Source organism: Verticillium nonalfalfae, assembly GCF_003724135.2.
Source record: "Verticillium nonalfalfae strain VnAa140/NRRL 66861 chromosome Unknown scaffold_12, whole genome shotgun sequence".
In the NCBI taxonomy this organism is placed as follows: Eukaryota; Fungi; Ascomycota; class Sordariomycetes; order Glomerellales; family Plectosphaerellaceae; genus Verticillium; species Verticillium nonalfalfae.
Genome location: NW_021167237.1, coordinates 123,403 through 139,263, shown reverse-complemented (window position 1 = coordinate 139,263; position 15,861 = coordinate 123,403). Strand labels below are relative to the sequence as shown.

General features: G+C 56.1%; 3 protein-coding genes across 3 annotated transcripts; 2 read left to right on the top strand and 1 right to left on the bottom strand.

Moving 5' to 3' along the window:
• Window positions 1-6,075: 6,075 nt before the first annotated feature.
• D7B24_001085 (uncharacterized protein) lies at window positions 6,076-7,274 on the top strand (the record flags this gene model as incomplete). Its single annotated transcript, XM_028635330.1, has 2 exons — window positions 6,076-6,222; window positions 6,276-7,274. The coding sequence occupies 2 exons, from the start codon at window positions 6,076-6,078 to the stop codon at window positions 7,272-7,274; spliced, it is 1,146 nt and encodes a 381-aa protein (XP_028498005.1).
• An 844-nt stretch (window positions 7,275-8,118) lies between these two features.
• Window positions 8,119-9,427, top strand: PRPS2 (Ribose-phosphate pyrophosphokinase 2; the record flags this gene model as incomplete). The annotated part of the gene is made up of 5 exons (XM_028635329.1): window positions 8,119-8,198; window positions 8,314-8,977; window positions 9,039-9,057; window positions 9,162-9,318; window positions 9,376-9,427. The coding sequence occupies 5 exons, from the start codon at window positions 8,119-8,121 to the stop codon at window positions 9,425-9,427; spliced, it is 972 nt and encodes a 323-aa protein (XP_028498004.1).
• A 496-nt stretch (window positions 9,428-9,923) lies between these two features.
• SWR1 (swr1 complex component) lies at window positions 9,924-15,191 on the bottom strand (the record flags this gene model as incomplete). Its single annotated transcript, XM_028635328.1, has 1 exon — window positions 9,924-15,191. The coding sequence occupies one exon, from the start codon at window positions 15,189-15,191 to the stop codon at window positions 9,924-9,926; it is 5,268 nt and encodes a 1,755-aa protein (XP_028498003.1).
• Window positions 15,192-15,861: the final 670 nt, after the last annotated feature.

Genomic DNA, 15,861 nt, shown 5'->3' with positions numbered 1-15,861 from the left:
AGCGAGAGAGAGAGAGAAAGGAAGCGAATACAGATACAGGGTGGAGCGGGAGAACGACGACAGAAACAGGGTGTCTTACCGTGTCTTGCTGTGGCATCATCGTCATGACGTGGAACCCTCGAGGCCACGGACCAGCAGGAGCGCAAGGGGACAGTGAGGATAGCGATGCTCAATAGGTGCTGAAACGAAGGGCGACAAGGAAATTGTGTTGATGATGCGCCCTCGGGAATCCGCACATGGTTTGTTCTGCTTCATCTTGTGCCGACAATGCCAATGCCAATGCCAATTTTTCTGCTCGTGGGCCACCGAGGCAAGAAGGCAGGAGCAACTCACGATGACTGCTTCCCACACAACAAACACGTCACTCTCAATCACTGCTTGCCACTTCTACCTCGTCTGCAGGTAGGTCCCCAGGCAGGTCTTGCCTGTTTGTTGGTCACCGCTCGGTAGGTACCTTAAGGTAGGTAGCACAGGGCCGATTCACGGTGTTCAAATTCCTCTCCCTGCAGCGTCAGTCGGGTATCATCTGCAAAGCCCGCCTCACGATGGACGACGCTGAGACACCATACCCTCCTCAACAGACGTGACAACTTCATGACATGACCACCAACAATCAAGTTTCACGACAAAGCTGGCACACCACACACAACAGTCAAGCTTTTGGGTGCCTCTCGGACACTCTCCGACAACGTCACTTGGCATCACTTGGCGACTGGAATCACTTGGCCATGGACGGTCTTGCATGTTGGGCCTGTGTATTCTGTGCAGCCAACCCTGACTCGAGCGACAAGCGACGAGCGACGAACATTCAATCCCTCCCGTAATCCTCTTTTGGTTTTACGATCCGCCCGTGGGAGCCTCATGTGACCTAGGTACCTTACCTACGGCCAGGTCGTGGACCAGTGCCTAGCCAGAGGCGGCCCCACCGCGGGATTCAGTCCTAGACCCCTACCGGGGCCTGTGTGGGGGCGTGCCCTCTCCAGCTCAAGTACGAGGCCGTGGCACAGCCATTGGAAGGCGCTGGAAATCCGGGCAGGATTCTGCATCTGGATCTACCTGGCTACTTTCCTCGGTAGGTAGGTAACTAGATCTGGGATCTGTTGAGAAGCGCCGATTCAAGTGCCGTGACGAATCTTGCCACAGCATGCGGCGCACGAGATGGCGCTGGAGGCAAGAACCTTGCGCAATGTTCGTCAGAGGCAGGGCGGCCTCCCGTATTGGTGATTCACATGGTGACTCGATTGTGTCTGGGAAGCGCTCCCTCGTGACCATTATTGTTCCGTTAGGTACGACGTGCACCACGGTCGTTCTGTCTGCGTTTGAGCCGCCTCGCGACGGCAACAGCGAGGGACCATGCAAGGTGAGGGACCCTGTCGACCTTACAGGTAAGCGAGGGCAGCGGCAGTCGACGGGCGGCCCCTTCCAGATCTGAGTACCTACTTTGCGTGGGGGTAGGTGGTTGGGGCAGGTGCCGATCAGGATTGTAGCAGAACTACGTAGCACCGCACGCCCAAGTTAGGTACCTAGGAAAGGAACTTCTGCCGGTATCGACGGACAGTCTCCGATATGCATGTCGGCAGTTACCTCATCTACTTCGGGGGCAACGAGAATAAAATCAAAATCAACACAATTGGTCAAGGTTACAGTCGTCAGATTCTTGTGCCAAGATTGGGCTACTTTCACAAATGTGTAGGGTAGCACAGCAGAAACACAATCTGTGACAATTCTGGCTTGGACAGCAAATGGTATTTTTGGCACGCAAAGCCTCCAGTAGCTGCTTCCCCAGGTTTCGTTCTTGGGCTTGTGCGTCTCATCGAGGTCGTTCGCCCCATCCTAGGGGGACCACCTGATATCCTTGTCCCCAGCGCAACCAGGTGAATGAATGTGCATTGATCTGGATAGCTCCTCACCACCCCAAGAAATAAGGAATCGATTTGCAGTGAAGAGTGCTGGCAGGCGTACAATGGCTCCACTTCTCCATCCATTTCCTTCCACGACGGCATGAAGCCCATGGATGTCTGCGGGGAAAGTCGGGGACACCAAGGCATGATCCCAACGCTGCCGTATGGAACACCATGCTTCCCCTCAACGATGGCGGGTCCTCTGTAGGAGATCTCCCCGCGCTCGAACCATCAGGACCCTCTTCGGTCAATGTCCGCCCAAAGACCTGCATCGACCGACCGCCGGAAGGCACGTCTCGGCGTCGGAAAACGCCCGACGGCGGTTGCACTCGGCGCGGCCGTCGGAAATGAAAACCGTCGCTCGGCTCAGATGGCGATCCGTCGGCCTTTGATTTGCAGCCCGTAGGCATGGCAGTCCCAGTCTGGTTCGCAAGGCGATGAACCGATTCAAGTCGATGCAGGGCCTTCATCAGATCGCTTGAGTATTGGACAGATGTCTCACGAGCTACAATGACATCGCAAAGCTGCCACTGAGGATCAAGATTCGTGCGGCCATCATGCCAGAGTCAGGTCGACAAGTTATGTCCCCGACGAAGGGAGAGAGAAATTTACTAACTTAATGACGATGCCACGGTTGCGTTCAACTTGATGTCGTGTGCCACTCACAGGCCAATTCCCCCATCAATCGCCGATGCTGTCACATCGTCCACTGCACTAGCCCGTGTCCTAGAAGTTCCTGCTTGACCAGTATACAGATCACAAATCCTTCACGCATGAGCCTGATCTGCTGTTTCTTATCAGATTTATATCAGATTTTGAGTCGTCTGAAGTATCACGAGCCGAATGAGGGTGACAATCAAAGACTGAGGGTAGCTGTCTCCTGAGTGTGACAATAGAACGAGAGAGTCTACCAGCCCCAACAGCTACCATGCCATTTTGAAGCTGGTCAAGATGCTAACAGTTGACCTAATGTTAGACTGAGGGAGACAGCTGATTTGATTTCGAGTAGCAATACTGCAGCAATGGTCACTGCGAAAATGCCTAGCCAGCCATAGGCCCTAGCTGACGGCATGCTCCGGCGATTATTCTGGAAGGAAACCTTATAGTAGTAGGTATCAGAGCATGTGGGTGATCGGAGTGAAGAGGACTCCTGATCCGCAGTCAATTGTTAGGTAGGGTTTAGGAACACATCTGAATCTGGTCCTCCGCAGTCCTTATGTACGCCGTCTCGTAGTCTCAAGTTCCTAAACTAACCCCCTGTCCCGTGGCTCCGCAGGTGCTTGCTGACATGAGCTACATGCTGGTTGTTATCAACAATTTGTGTACTATTTGTACAAATACTGAACTTCATGTCACTCGTCTGCTACGACCCGAACGTTCTCAACAGTTCGACAGCCGTGGAGGGATAACCACTGGTCATAAGTGAGGCATGCTTGTGGGAAAGCATTTCACGAAAAAGGTTACACTTCATCGCACTTTTCTTTTCTAGTAGGGATAATCAATCTAGATGACAGCATGTTGCTTCACATCTTTGGGACTAGATCGCCAGCAGCATTCTGTCTTGATCGTGTGCTCCCGTATTCTCGAGAATTTCGCTGGACCTGGTTCATTAAGAAACTCATACTGCATTCCTCTCTGAGGAGCATGAGTATCTTGCTGACGAATAAATCCACTAAGGAATAACGAGAAGATACAATGTAGTGGAAGGTCAACATGAGCAACCTAGTCTGTACGCAGACAAGGGCTTTCAGGCAAATCCATCCACAGCAGTCTTAATTACATCCTTAAGTTGTGCCAATCTCAACGTCTCCGCTGATAGCTTCTCCCTTCAAGTTATTGTCTATTTGAGCAGAAATCGTATGCATCCTTCTTCTGCGCCGGACCCAGCACCAGACACGTCAACCATAAATAACGCCAGCAGTGAGTAATACAGTCAAAACCGTATAGACCTTCATCTGTCTGGTGGGGTCGCCGTTTCTAGCTACATCTTCAAACCACGGCGTCGAGAACAGGGTCTACCAGGCGCCAGGGTCTTCCGCGTTGTCCGCTACAGAGCCAACTTACCGTTGTGAATGCTTCAGGCAAAAGTATCATCGTGATGATAGTGATGGCCGTCATGGACGTTGTGTCTTACCAACCAGCGCGGTCAATGTTTGTAGACTCGACTCGACTGCTAATTTGAGCGTTGCTTTGTGGTTGCGCTGAGTGATGACTATCCGCAGACCATAGATAATAGTGGCACATCTCGCGCGACCACTCACATTAAAGCGTCCTGCGCGCTCGAAGTCAGTCTTCAGTAAGGATGGTTCACGCTTATACAGCCTAGTGCTACCGACGCAGTTTTATCTTTCCACGCAAATTTCACACAGTAGTGATCGGGTCATGCTAGCATGAGGGCGGTGATCGAGGCCGATTCATGGAAGAGCTGGTCTAAGAATGCCCACTCATCGGACATTCGCATTTCGGGGTCAACCTGACCAAGCACGCCCCATGACTGGAAGCCTGGAAAGACTTGGATCCAAGACACTTTGTGACACGCCCTGTCGACTCTCTCAGCAAAACAGATGTGCACGCCACAGAGAGATGATATGGGCCATGCCAGCAATGTCTTAGAGATGAATCGTCGTTGATGCACAACGTTGATGAGTCTATTTTCTCCTGACGTAGGTCGTGTTACTAGGAGTATGAGACTGCGATTCGACTGCGCGATGTGAACTCAGGACGTAGAAGCTAATGGAGCCAATAGCTTGTCCACCAGAAATGCACGCATCTCCTTTGACCTGTCTGGCACGGATGCCTCGTTTTTCGGAACGAAACCCTAGTGTTGGTCAAGCGATCATCGAGGTATTCTGACTGAAAAGTCACCGCGCGATATGTGACTTGAGGTTCGGTAGACGATAGAGCTGATGTCCCATCGTGAGAGCCATCCCCAGCAACACCTTCGTCATCTATGATGCTAAATAAACGAGCAAAATCCATAACTATCGAGATTGAGTCCTTGTGTCCATAAATACAGCAGATGACACGGGACGACAGGACTGATGGCTCGTTGATTTATACATTCTGACGGAATATGTTGCGTTTTGCACCCAATGTTGTATCAGAAGCATCACTGACGTGGCAAGCTGAGAAGCCAACAACCTTAAGACCATGTCATTGAGCTAGTAAGGTATTTCATGTGAAATGATCTGTATCCAGCACCCGTTTGTTGGAAGCCATCCATCTGACCCCCGAGAAAACGCAGCTGACTTGTGGCTCAACTTAAAAAGCAGAACTTCGCATCGAGCGCCCACGTGTAGTGCATTCCCTGATTATCAATGTCTCTCCCCACAACACATGATAACCTCAAACCGTACCAGGGCAATAGAAGGCATTTTGGCCGAGGAAAAGCAGCACATACACTGCAATGTGGCTAGAGCCTTGTCTGGGGAGGACTCCGCCAAGCTGCCGTCTGACATGGTCACACCATATCCATTGGTGGGTGCAACCTCACGCCACAAGCAGGACGACAATTGAACGGAAGCTGGGCGACCCGAAAATAGATCAAAAGGGGGTAAAGAGAAAGGTCAAGAAGCAAATCGCGACAAACGAGGCTCTGCGGGCCATCGGTTACCCGAAGCAGTAGGTCGATGCGTCGAGGGTGGTGCGAAGGAGATCCGGCCGGGGCGGGGTGGGTGGCCTTGGTGGTGCCGTGCGTTTCGTTTCATCTGAACATGTCAAGCATCAAGATGGTGAAAAAAGCTGAGTTGCCAGCCATCGCAGAGGCAGTGCCCCCAACTGAAGGCGACGCTCGGTCGCAATCTCTGCATCCTCTTCGACATGCTGTCTGTCGGGTCTGTTTTGGGTGCTACGGGCTGCTTGTCGCAGGCATGGAAAGCTTCGACGCGCTGGGGCTCCAAGCTGGAACTCCGGGCTTTGAGGCAAAAGAATGGACGATTCGCGGAATATTGCTTGCAACGAATAACATAAAGAGGAGCATGTGTCCTTGGAGGAACATGATTCTCGTCCCCTTCCATACAAGCTAGTTTGATCAACGTGGAGGTTCATACTAGTTTCGAGTTTTGTTTACCACAGCAACTTTCTCTTCTTTTGCGGATCATCTTGAGCTGGCTTGAGAGTATCACTTGATTTTGGCTTCTTCGTCCTCCCACCAACAATCAGCACATTGATCAAGATGCATTTCAGCGCCCTCCTCGTTAAGACGCTGCTGGCCGGTGGCGCCATTGCCGCCCCTTCGATGCACAGGCGCCAGCTGCAGACCATCCAGGGTGCCATCACCACGGTGCAATCAGCACTGGATGATCTCACCACAGCCGTTCAGGTAAGAAAGCGCAGCGTAACAAGTATGGAAATCCGTGATCTGACACAGTACAGAGTCTTTCTGGAGCTGACGCCAACTCGGCGGCGCCCATCCTGACGGCGTCAGAGAAGGTCAAGACGGCCATCGGAACGGCGACGACGCAGGTGCAAGGTGCCCAAGCTCTCAGCCTCATGGAGGCTCTTGGGCTGCAAGACACGGCATCGGGCCTCGTGACATCCGTTCAGGGTGTGACCACGGCTCTGACGAGCAAGAAGGCAGACCTTGATCAGCTCGGTGTGACCTCTATTGCTGTGCAGACGCTCAAGGACCAGCAGGCCTCGAGCAAGGCCCTCAGTGACGCCATCGTGTCCAAGGTGCCCGCCATTGGCCAGGGCATCGCCCAGCAGAGCACACAGCAGATCAGCGATGCCATCCAGCAGGGCATCACGGCGTTGTCGGCGCCGCCTGCCGCAGGAGGAGGCGCCGGCGGTGGTGCTACTCCGGCCCGTCCTTCGCAGCCAGCTCAACCCTCGGCTCGTCCTTCTCAGGCTCCGGCCCGCCCTGCCCAGCCCGCTCAGCCTGCCCAGCCCGCTCAGCCTGCCCAGCCTCCCGCTCGTCCTGCTCAGCCAGCTCAACCTCCTGCTCAACCTCCCGCTCGTCCTGCCCAGCCTCCCGCTCGTCCTGCCCAGCCTGCCCAGCCCGTATCTCCTGCCTGCCCCGCGCCGGCTCCCGTTCCCGCCCCCGGTAACGGCAACGGCGCTGGCAACGGCACTGGCAACGGCACTGGCAATGGCAACGGCAACGGCGCGGGTGCCGGAACTGGCCGTGGCAACGCAGGCAATGCTGGAAACGCCGCCACGCCCCCCGGTGCTCCCACTCCCATCCTCGAGCCCAGGCCCAATGCGGGTGCCGGCGCGGGAGCTGGAGCTGGAGCTGGTGCTGGCGCTGGTGCTGGCGCTGGCCGCGGCGCTGGCGCGACCAACGGCACGGCGACGAACAACGGAGGCAGGGCCAAGCGTGATCTATCCGTTCACGCGAGGGCCATGCCCATCGCGCTCGCTCTGGAGGCTTGAGCAAAACAACTCGTACATGGTGATATGCAAGATGTCGTATTTTGGGAGGGACCTCTGTGGCCCGGCTGGGATCGGAGCTTGGAGTTGTTTCTTTGATGGGTCTTTTTGGAGGGGGGGCGGCTAAGGGGGTTCAAAGTAGACCAGGTAGCGTGGCAGCTGTGCTGTCGCGGTAAATGATGATTGATTTTGATTGCATGAGACTGGAACTCGAAGAGACTGGATCACGCCAGTCCTGGTTGGGTGATGGTGTAGTCATGGCTGCGACAGAGCCTTGTCGGAGAATGTTGGGACGAGACTGAATGGTGATGGAGGAGAGGGACGGAGCAAATGGTGGTGGATGAGCAGGTGCTGGAGCCTGGGCAGATAGAGGGGGAAGGAGAGAGTGGAGGGGGACCTTGGTGGATTGAGAGATACCTCTGTGACTAACCCATCTTCATGGCAGTCTCGCTCAGGATGTGCCTTCCCCGGATGCATCAAGAGCCAAGGGCGGGGAACAAAGTTGGAAGAGCAAAGTTAGAAGAACAAAATTAGAAGAACCCTCTTCTTCATGGCATCGTCTCTCTACTGCCATCTCTTGATCGATCTCCTCTCGGAAAGTCGACCCCCCCACCCACAAACCCATGTCCCTCTCAACGCCGTCCACGTCCGTCGCAGATACACCAGATCACCGCACACTGCTGCATGCCTCGTGCGCGCCGGACCACTCACAGGCCTCCCACGCCCTTTTCGGTCAGCCCAGTAGCAGCATCCACGCCTCACTCGTGGGCTGTCCCGTGGTCGTCTTTGGTATAAACGCGACGCCTTCGCATTCGCCCGCGCGCGCAGCGCCTCTTCCTGTCCCGCAATGTCAAGACAGATGGCCAACGAAATCAAGCTCCTCAGTGGTAGCAGCCACCCCGACCTGAGCGCTCATGTCGCAAGCCGGTGAGTTGCTCCAAGCTCTTTTCGCCCGTTCTGTGCTCCAGACACGGACGGACACGGGCACAGGCAGTCTCCGCCGTGGAAACCGCAAGCGCCTTGAGCTCACAAAAACTGCCAGACTCGGCATCGAAATTGCACGTACCGTTTCCCAGAACTTTTCCAACCAGGAAACCTCGGTGACGATTGGCGAGTCGATCCGCGATGAGGACGTCTACATCCTCCAGTCGACCGCCACGGGCGACGTCAACGAAGGCCTCATGGAAATGCTCATCATGATCCACGCCTGCAGGACAGCCAGCGCCCGCCGCATCACCGCCGTCATTCCCTGCTACCCGTACGCCAGGCAGGACAAGAAGGACCGCTCACGAGCCCCCATCTCGGCCCGCCTCATTGCCAACATGCTGCAGACGGCCGGCGCCAACCACATCATCACCATGGACCTGCACGCCTCCCAGATCCAGGGCTTCTTTTCGGTGCCGTGCGACAATCTCTACGCCGAGCCGTCAGTGCTGCGATGGATCCGTGAAAACCGCAACCTCGACGACGTGGTCATTGTGTCACCAGACGCTGGAGGCGCCAAGCGTGCCACGTCCATCGCCGACAGGCTCAAGGTCAGCTTCGCACTCATCCACAAGGAGCGCCCACGCCCCAACGTCGTCAGCAGAATGGTCCTCATCGGCGAGGTCGCTGACAAGGTTGCCATTCTCGTCGATGACATGGCCGACACGTGTGGCACCCTCGACAAGGCCGCGAGTATCATTCGGGAGCACAAGGCCAAGGAGGTTAGTACTCTCCCAACATGAACAGGCAGGGAGCACAATAAGCTGACCACGCACGACCCAGGTCCTCGCCATTGCTACACGTAAGCCCTCCGAACCCCACGCGCATGATCGCCCGGGGGGACCATGCCGTCCCCGCCTCTTGCCCCTTTGAATGCCCCTCCTCGTCCCCGCTGACCCACAACAGATGGTATCCTCTCTGGCAGGGCCATCGACACCATCAACAACAGCTGCCTCTCACGCCTCGTCGTCACCAACACGGTGCCCCTAGGTGACAAGGTCGAGCGCTGCCCCAAGCTGCAGGTCATTGATATCAGCGGCACCCTCGCTGAGGCCATCAGACGGTGGGTTCCCGGCATACACGCGCCCCGTGCCCTCTGCCCCTCTGCTAACAGGATCAGTACCCACAACGGCGAGTCTGTCTCGTACCTCTTCACGCATGTCCCCGTGTAAAGCCGCACCGATCAGTGCATCTTGTTTTTAGATACTGCCCAGGGGTCAGCGCATCATGATCTGGGGATTGCGTGCATTGGATGAAAAGACTCGGGAAAGGTAGCACGCTAGAGGCAAGCGGTCACGGTACGAACTGTCAAGTTGAACAATTTCGGTGATTGGCAAGAATCTTCATTTGGATCTCGACCCAGCATCGGCGAAGCCCACGAAACGGCGCCCCGTTTGTCTGTTCCGGTTTTTAGAGGGGCAAGGGGAGCCTGGATATCAATACAATTCTTTTCTCGTCCACAGAACGCCTCTGCCCCCACCGTTTGTTTGTACTGGTACACTTTGCTTCTGTCTATCCGGACACCGCAACCCTTGCTCCCGCTCGAAATGCATCGCATCACTAGTATAATACACCAAAACAAAAATTAAACAGAAAACGAAAAAAAAGTTCAAGGTAAGTAGCCGTTGCGGGGATAAGACTGGTCTCTCCTTCATCGCTCGAGCCTCATCATCGCTTGCGCATGTCTTTACCCTTCTTTTTCTTGCCCTTCTTCTTATCCTTCGGCAGCTCGAGCACCGTCCCCTTGAGCTGCTCGCCCATGACGCGCAGCATATAATCGTCAATGGTGCGCATGCGCTCGCCCCACGCGTTCGTCTCCACCTCGACCGGCTTGCCAGACGCATCAGGCGCCGCCGACTCGGAGAACCGTCCGAGACCCGAGGGGCCGGGACCAGCGGCCCCCGCATCCGCGGACGGGTCGTCGCGGGGCGTGCCCTGCCGCGTGCTTGACGCGCCCGAGTTGATGCCGCTCGTCCTCTCCTGGAAGTCGGCGTCGTCGGCCTGAATCTCCTTCTCAGCTGCCTTGGCAGCGGCGACGTCCTCCTTGTCTTCAGCAAGCTCGAGCACCTCGCCTACGTTGCGCGACTCGCTGCCGTTGGCGCCGCCGCCGAGGAGACGGTCCATGGCCGCGTTGGCGGCGGCGTTGCCGTCGTTGACAAGCTCGGCGTCCTCGCCGACGGCGTCGCGCACTGTCATCTTCTCGCGGAAGTAGTCTGTCGTGAATTCGCCCTCCTGGATGACGACGTCGTCGAGCATTTGCTTCTGCGACGCCTTGCGTAGAATGTTGGCTTCGATCGTGTGCTCACTGACGAGCCGGTAAATGTGCACGTCGCGTGTTTGGCCGATACGGTGACATCTGTCCTGACACTGCTTGTCCATGGCGGGGTTCCAGTCTTGGTCATAGAAAATGACCGTGTCGGCGCCGGTCAGGTTAATGCCCAGGCCACCTGACCGGGTGGAGAGGATGAAACAGAGGATGCGCGGGTCGTTGTTGAACCTGTCCGTGAGGATCTGTCGCTGCTCGACCTTGGTCGCACCATCGAGTCGCAGGTACTTGTGGCCGTGGATGTTGAGGAACTGCTCAAGAATGTTGAGAACCTTGGTCATCTGCGTGAAGATCAACGCACGATGGCCGCCAGCCTGAAGCTTGCGAAGCAGCTTGTCGAGTGCCTGAAGTTTGCCACAATCGTACTGAAGGAGACGTTTGTCGGGGAACTGAATACTCAACCGCATCCTAGCCTCGTGCCACGGGTCGTGCGGCGCCTGCTTCTGCATGAACGGCGCCCAGCGCACTGGTGCGGAGAGACTGAGGTCAGCCTCAGTGAACGCGTCGATGGCTCGCTTGCCAAGGACGATTTCAGTCATGTCTCGCGTGATGACCGATGGCGTCACGCACGCAAACTTTTGGATTATCGTTTCCATGGACGCTGCCCTGTCGTCCATGCTGTGGATTGTCGCGCGCAGGAATCCTGAGTCCTCAGCAAACCAGTTGAGGATGTTCTTCGCAACCCTGGGCCGGGGCTTACGAGGCCGCTGCTGCAGGTCCAAGGTCAGGAACTGGACTAATCGCTTGCCATAAATCGGACGGCGTTGTCCACGGAGGGCATTGAGGTACACGCAATGTTGCAGCTCTTCAAAACGTCGCCATCTACCGAGGCTTTCAAGATAGACCAGATTCGACTCAGCGGTTGAAGGATCGAGGTTGGTGCGAGCCATGTGCGCGCGCGCATTTTGGGCTTCTCGGAGGTCCAGCAGTACTCGATGCAAGCTCAACTGAGAGATGCGCTCTGCATCGGTGCTGGAAAGCCCTTCATGTTGCGTGGGGATCAGATTGACCACGCCGAGACCGACGAGCTTCATGGCATCTTGCGCCAGGATTGTCCGCCGTAGAAACTCGTTCGTGTCGTTGTAGTCGGCAGCAACGCTCTTTTGCATTCGGAAGGAGGTCATGATGGGCCGATCGACGAAAAGATCAGGATGATTGCACACTTTCCGCAACTGCATGAGACAATTAATGATGGACATGTAGTTGCCAGATGCCAGGGTGTCACGGGTATCAGCCCGAGCCAAGAAGCCGTCATAGAGTTCCCTCTGCCGCTTTGACAAGCGGCAGAATTCGACATGTTCGTACTTGGCGGGCATCTGCTTCTCAACATCGGCCTTGAGTCGCCGAAGCAGGTACGGTCTCAGAACCTTGTGCAACTTGGAAATGATCGCCCGCGCTTCTTCGTCCATGGTTTCGCGGCCGCTCTCGAGGATCTGAGACTCTGGCTTATGGAACCAATCATGGAACTCCTGCAAATCGGCAAAACCACCAACACCGTTCTCCGACGGCATGAGGAAGAAGAGCAGCGACCACAACTCGGTCAGGTTGTTCTGCAGCGGCGTGCCTGTGAGCAGCAGTCGAGCCCGCGTGTTGAAGCCAAGCAGTGTCTGCCATCGCTGGGATTTGAAGTTCTTGATGTTGTGCGCCTCGTCAAGGATGAGGTAGTGCCACTTTCGGCGCTTGAAGACCTGCTGATCTTGAAGGACGAGCTGGTAAGAAGTAATGCAGACGTTCCACACATCGTCGTTGTTCCATCCGTGGCGCTTCCGCTTCCGCTCCTCCTGTGTGCCATAGTAGGACAGGATCTTGAAGCCAGGTAAGAACTTCTTGAACTCCATCTCCCAATTGAGCATTACGCTCGTCGGTACCACAACTAAGTGAGGACCCCACACTTCATGATGACACGCGAGATGGGCCAGCAGCGCGATTGTCTGGATCGTCTTGCCCAGGCCCATCTCGTCCGCGAGGATACCATTGGTGTTGTTGGCATAAAGGCCTGCCAACCAGTCCAAGCCAAAATGTTGGTACTCTCGAAGAGTGCCGCGAAGGAGGAAGGGGACTTCGGTCTTTGCAGCCGATGCTGGACTGGGTGACACAGACCTACTCGTGTCGTCCTTAGGTGCCGGGATTAGTGCTGTCGAGTCGGCGTCTGATGGCTTCGAGTCGGGTGTGGGTGACGAAGTGGGCTTTCCGACCTCTGGCGGCGCCATCATCGTATCTGCGCCAGAACTTGTAGGTTTAACTGGTGTAGACTGCGGAGATGTAACGGCAAATTCTGGGAGAGATTCCAGAGGCACCGGGGCATCGGCCATGTCAACGTCTTGGGATGTAGCGATTGTCGCATCCGGTGTAGCCTCGAGACTGTGTGCAATGCCGTTGGTCACAGGCTCGTCGACTATGCCAGTCTCAACAAGGCCGTTCGTATTTGGTCGCTCGCCATCGCCCACATCAGGAGTATCGTCACCTGTGACTGGGTCTGACGGTGGGATTGTGACCAGCTCAGGTTCATCGTCATCCTCGTCTTCCATGTCGTCGTGCAAGGCCAATGAAACATCATGCTTCTTCCCGGAGTCCCATGCAGGCAGTGGCAGGTCCCGTGCCTTGGATGGTGTTTCGAGCGCTTTCTTCTTGTCATCCTGCTCAGACGGCGGCTCTGATCGATCTTCCGTCTCGCCTTTCGGGGTTTCTTGCATCTGTTGCAGCTCTTTCTTGTCGAAAAAGAGCCCTAGAAGGTTCGCAGGTTCCCCTTCATCGGACTCCCGTTCAGAACCCGACCCAGTCTCCATGTCATCGTCATCGTCCTCGTCGCTGCCTTCATCACTAGAACCCATGTCGTCGTCCATGTCGATTGATTCATCAGTCGAGTCACTCCCTTCGTCTCCACCTGTGGTCGCGCCGGGGCTTGTCCTTATCCCATTGGCTGTTTTTTCCTCGTCTTCTTTGACCAGGTCGGGAATATTCGAGTACTTCGCCCGGAGTTGATCTTGCGTGAGGGTTTCGTCTGCAGCATCCACCAGAGAGTCGTTCGCCGGCTCATCGTCTTCGTCAGATGAAGACATGACGTCATCGTCGCCCGAGTCGTCGTCGTCGGCATCCATCGACGATGCGTTGTCATGTCCCAGGGCGTTTTCGTCGTCAGTAGCAGCCAAGTCGTCCTCCGAGTCCTCCTCGTCGATGTCCTCGTCGTCTTCGTCGTCCTCGTCGTCGTCGCTACCGATCTGGCCGCGCTGGGCCTGTAGCTTCTGCTCGGACAGGTTGACTGCCTCGTTCAGAGCAGCCTTGACACGCCGCTGCTCTTCCACCTCCCATTCTTGCAGCCTCCTCCTGTTGATCTCAGCTCGCACGTTCTCCCACGTCCCGTGCATGACCTTGGCCACGATACGGTACCGCGTGATCCAATAGTCTCTCGCCTCAGCCTCGAGCACTTCTGCGGATTTGGGTTGCCGGCGTAGCCATGCGTCTCGACAGGCCTCGGCCAGCCTTTTCGCTTGTGTTTTGTGCCGCTGTCGTTCCGCCAACATGAGCTTCCGAAAGTTGGTTGCTGCCTTGACCATGTGATCCTGGTGCGCCCATTGACGAGGTGGCTCTTCTTCGGGTTCTGGAACAAAAGCGGTACAACGCCCTTCGGACAAGATGCCTCCTGGTTCCACAGCATTTTCGATTCGCAATATTGTCCGCGCATCCTCCTCGGCCATGGTATCCGTGTATTGCTCCTCGGCGGCGAGGTAGCCGCCATCTTGGAGAGGTATTTGCGTGGCCTTGGCCCAATATTCTTCAAAGCTCGGTCCGATCTTGGGTCTCTTGCTCATTTGCCCAGGGTGGACAAGTGGGATCGTGCCTCGCGGTCGATACTTGGTGGAACGTAGCGACTCCTGGATCGGAGACGAGGCATCTTCGTCGACGGAGCCACGCGTAGGTCTTCGCGTGCGCGTCGAGTGCCGAGTGGGATGGGAGGACGGAGAGGGTGTTCGTTTTCGGGAGATTCGAGAGGAGGAGATTCGGTTTGGGGGTCTACCAGGCTGCGCAGAGACCTTGGATGAAGTGGTCCTGCCGCTGGCATTCTTGGGCGTGCCCCTGGCCGCGGCCGCCTGCTTCTGCTTGGTAGTCGCATGTCCGTTTGTCGTGGCTTGTGTCTTCTTAATCACTGGGCTCGCACGCGGCTGTCTGGATTTGCGGGACGTCGGAGGAGATTGGGAATCTAGGAGAGCAAGGTTGATGCGGCCAGATTTGCGCCTGCCGTTCTCCGTGAAGGAGGTTGGGCCCTCGGCACCGGCCTTTTTCCATGGCGGAGACTCGAGTTTTTTGCCGTTGATGCGGGCAGCGGACGGCGGCGGCGTAGACTCGTGGAGGCGTCGTCTCTTGGATGGAGGGCCATCGTCGGCATCGGCGTCGTCTTGTGTTGGTGATTCTGGTTGTGGGGCAAGGTCGAGGAAGCCGTTTGCTGCGGGCTCGAGGTCTGAGAGCTCGGAGAGTTCGGATGAGGATTCTCTCGTGATGGCAAAGTTGTTCGTGGCGGCTTCACTGATCGCCGACGCGTCTTGGTCGTCGCGTAGAGGCCCAGGGTCGGCCGAGTCTGCATGCGCGGTCTCGGGCGACGCGGTCCCGGTCATAGTAGCAACAGGGCGAAGGGGGGAAGGAGGGTCGTGATCTCGACGAACAGCGCATTTGGGGGGATAAAATTGCAGTCGGGAGATCCGCAGTGATTCATACAAGTCTGTTTCCGATTATGAGCATGCTCACGGTGTCTGGGCGCTGGCTATGACGGATTTTGATGGAATTCCAGGCGTCACCAGCAAAAAGTCTGAAGCTGGAGATTTTGAGTGACGAGACGGTTCTCTTTGGGGGGGTGCCACCCCTGTGCTGCCTTGAGCTGTGCTTGCCCAGGTTCCCTTACCTACCGTGCTCCTTAGGTACTTTAGGTAGGTACCTAGGTACCACCATAGGTGCCGCCACCAGGTGGCCGGTCTGCCACCTCAATGACAGCTGTGGCCACTGGCAGTGCCAGTACACGCGAGTCGCGACTGGTCTAACCCGGTATGGACACCAGAAGCAGGGAGGACGGCTTACCTACGCGAGGTCTCCAGGTGGTGGTGCCTCCCGGCCTTGTGGGGGCCTCGAACCAAAAGTCAGTGTCCGTCTACCTTGCATTTTCTTGCCTGAGGCATCTGGAACCCGTCGTGTGGGCCATTGGCATCCATCATTCGTCTGCATTTGAGCCTCACGACAGCAACGACAGTAGAATCAGTACAACAATTGGGTCACATCGAGACCACTAATTGG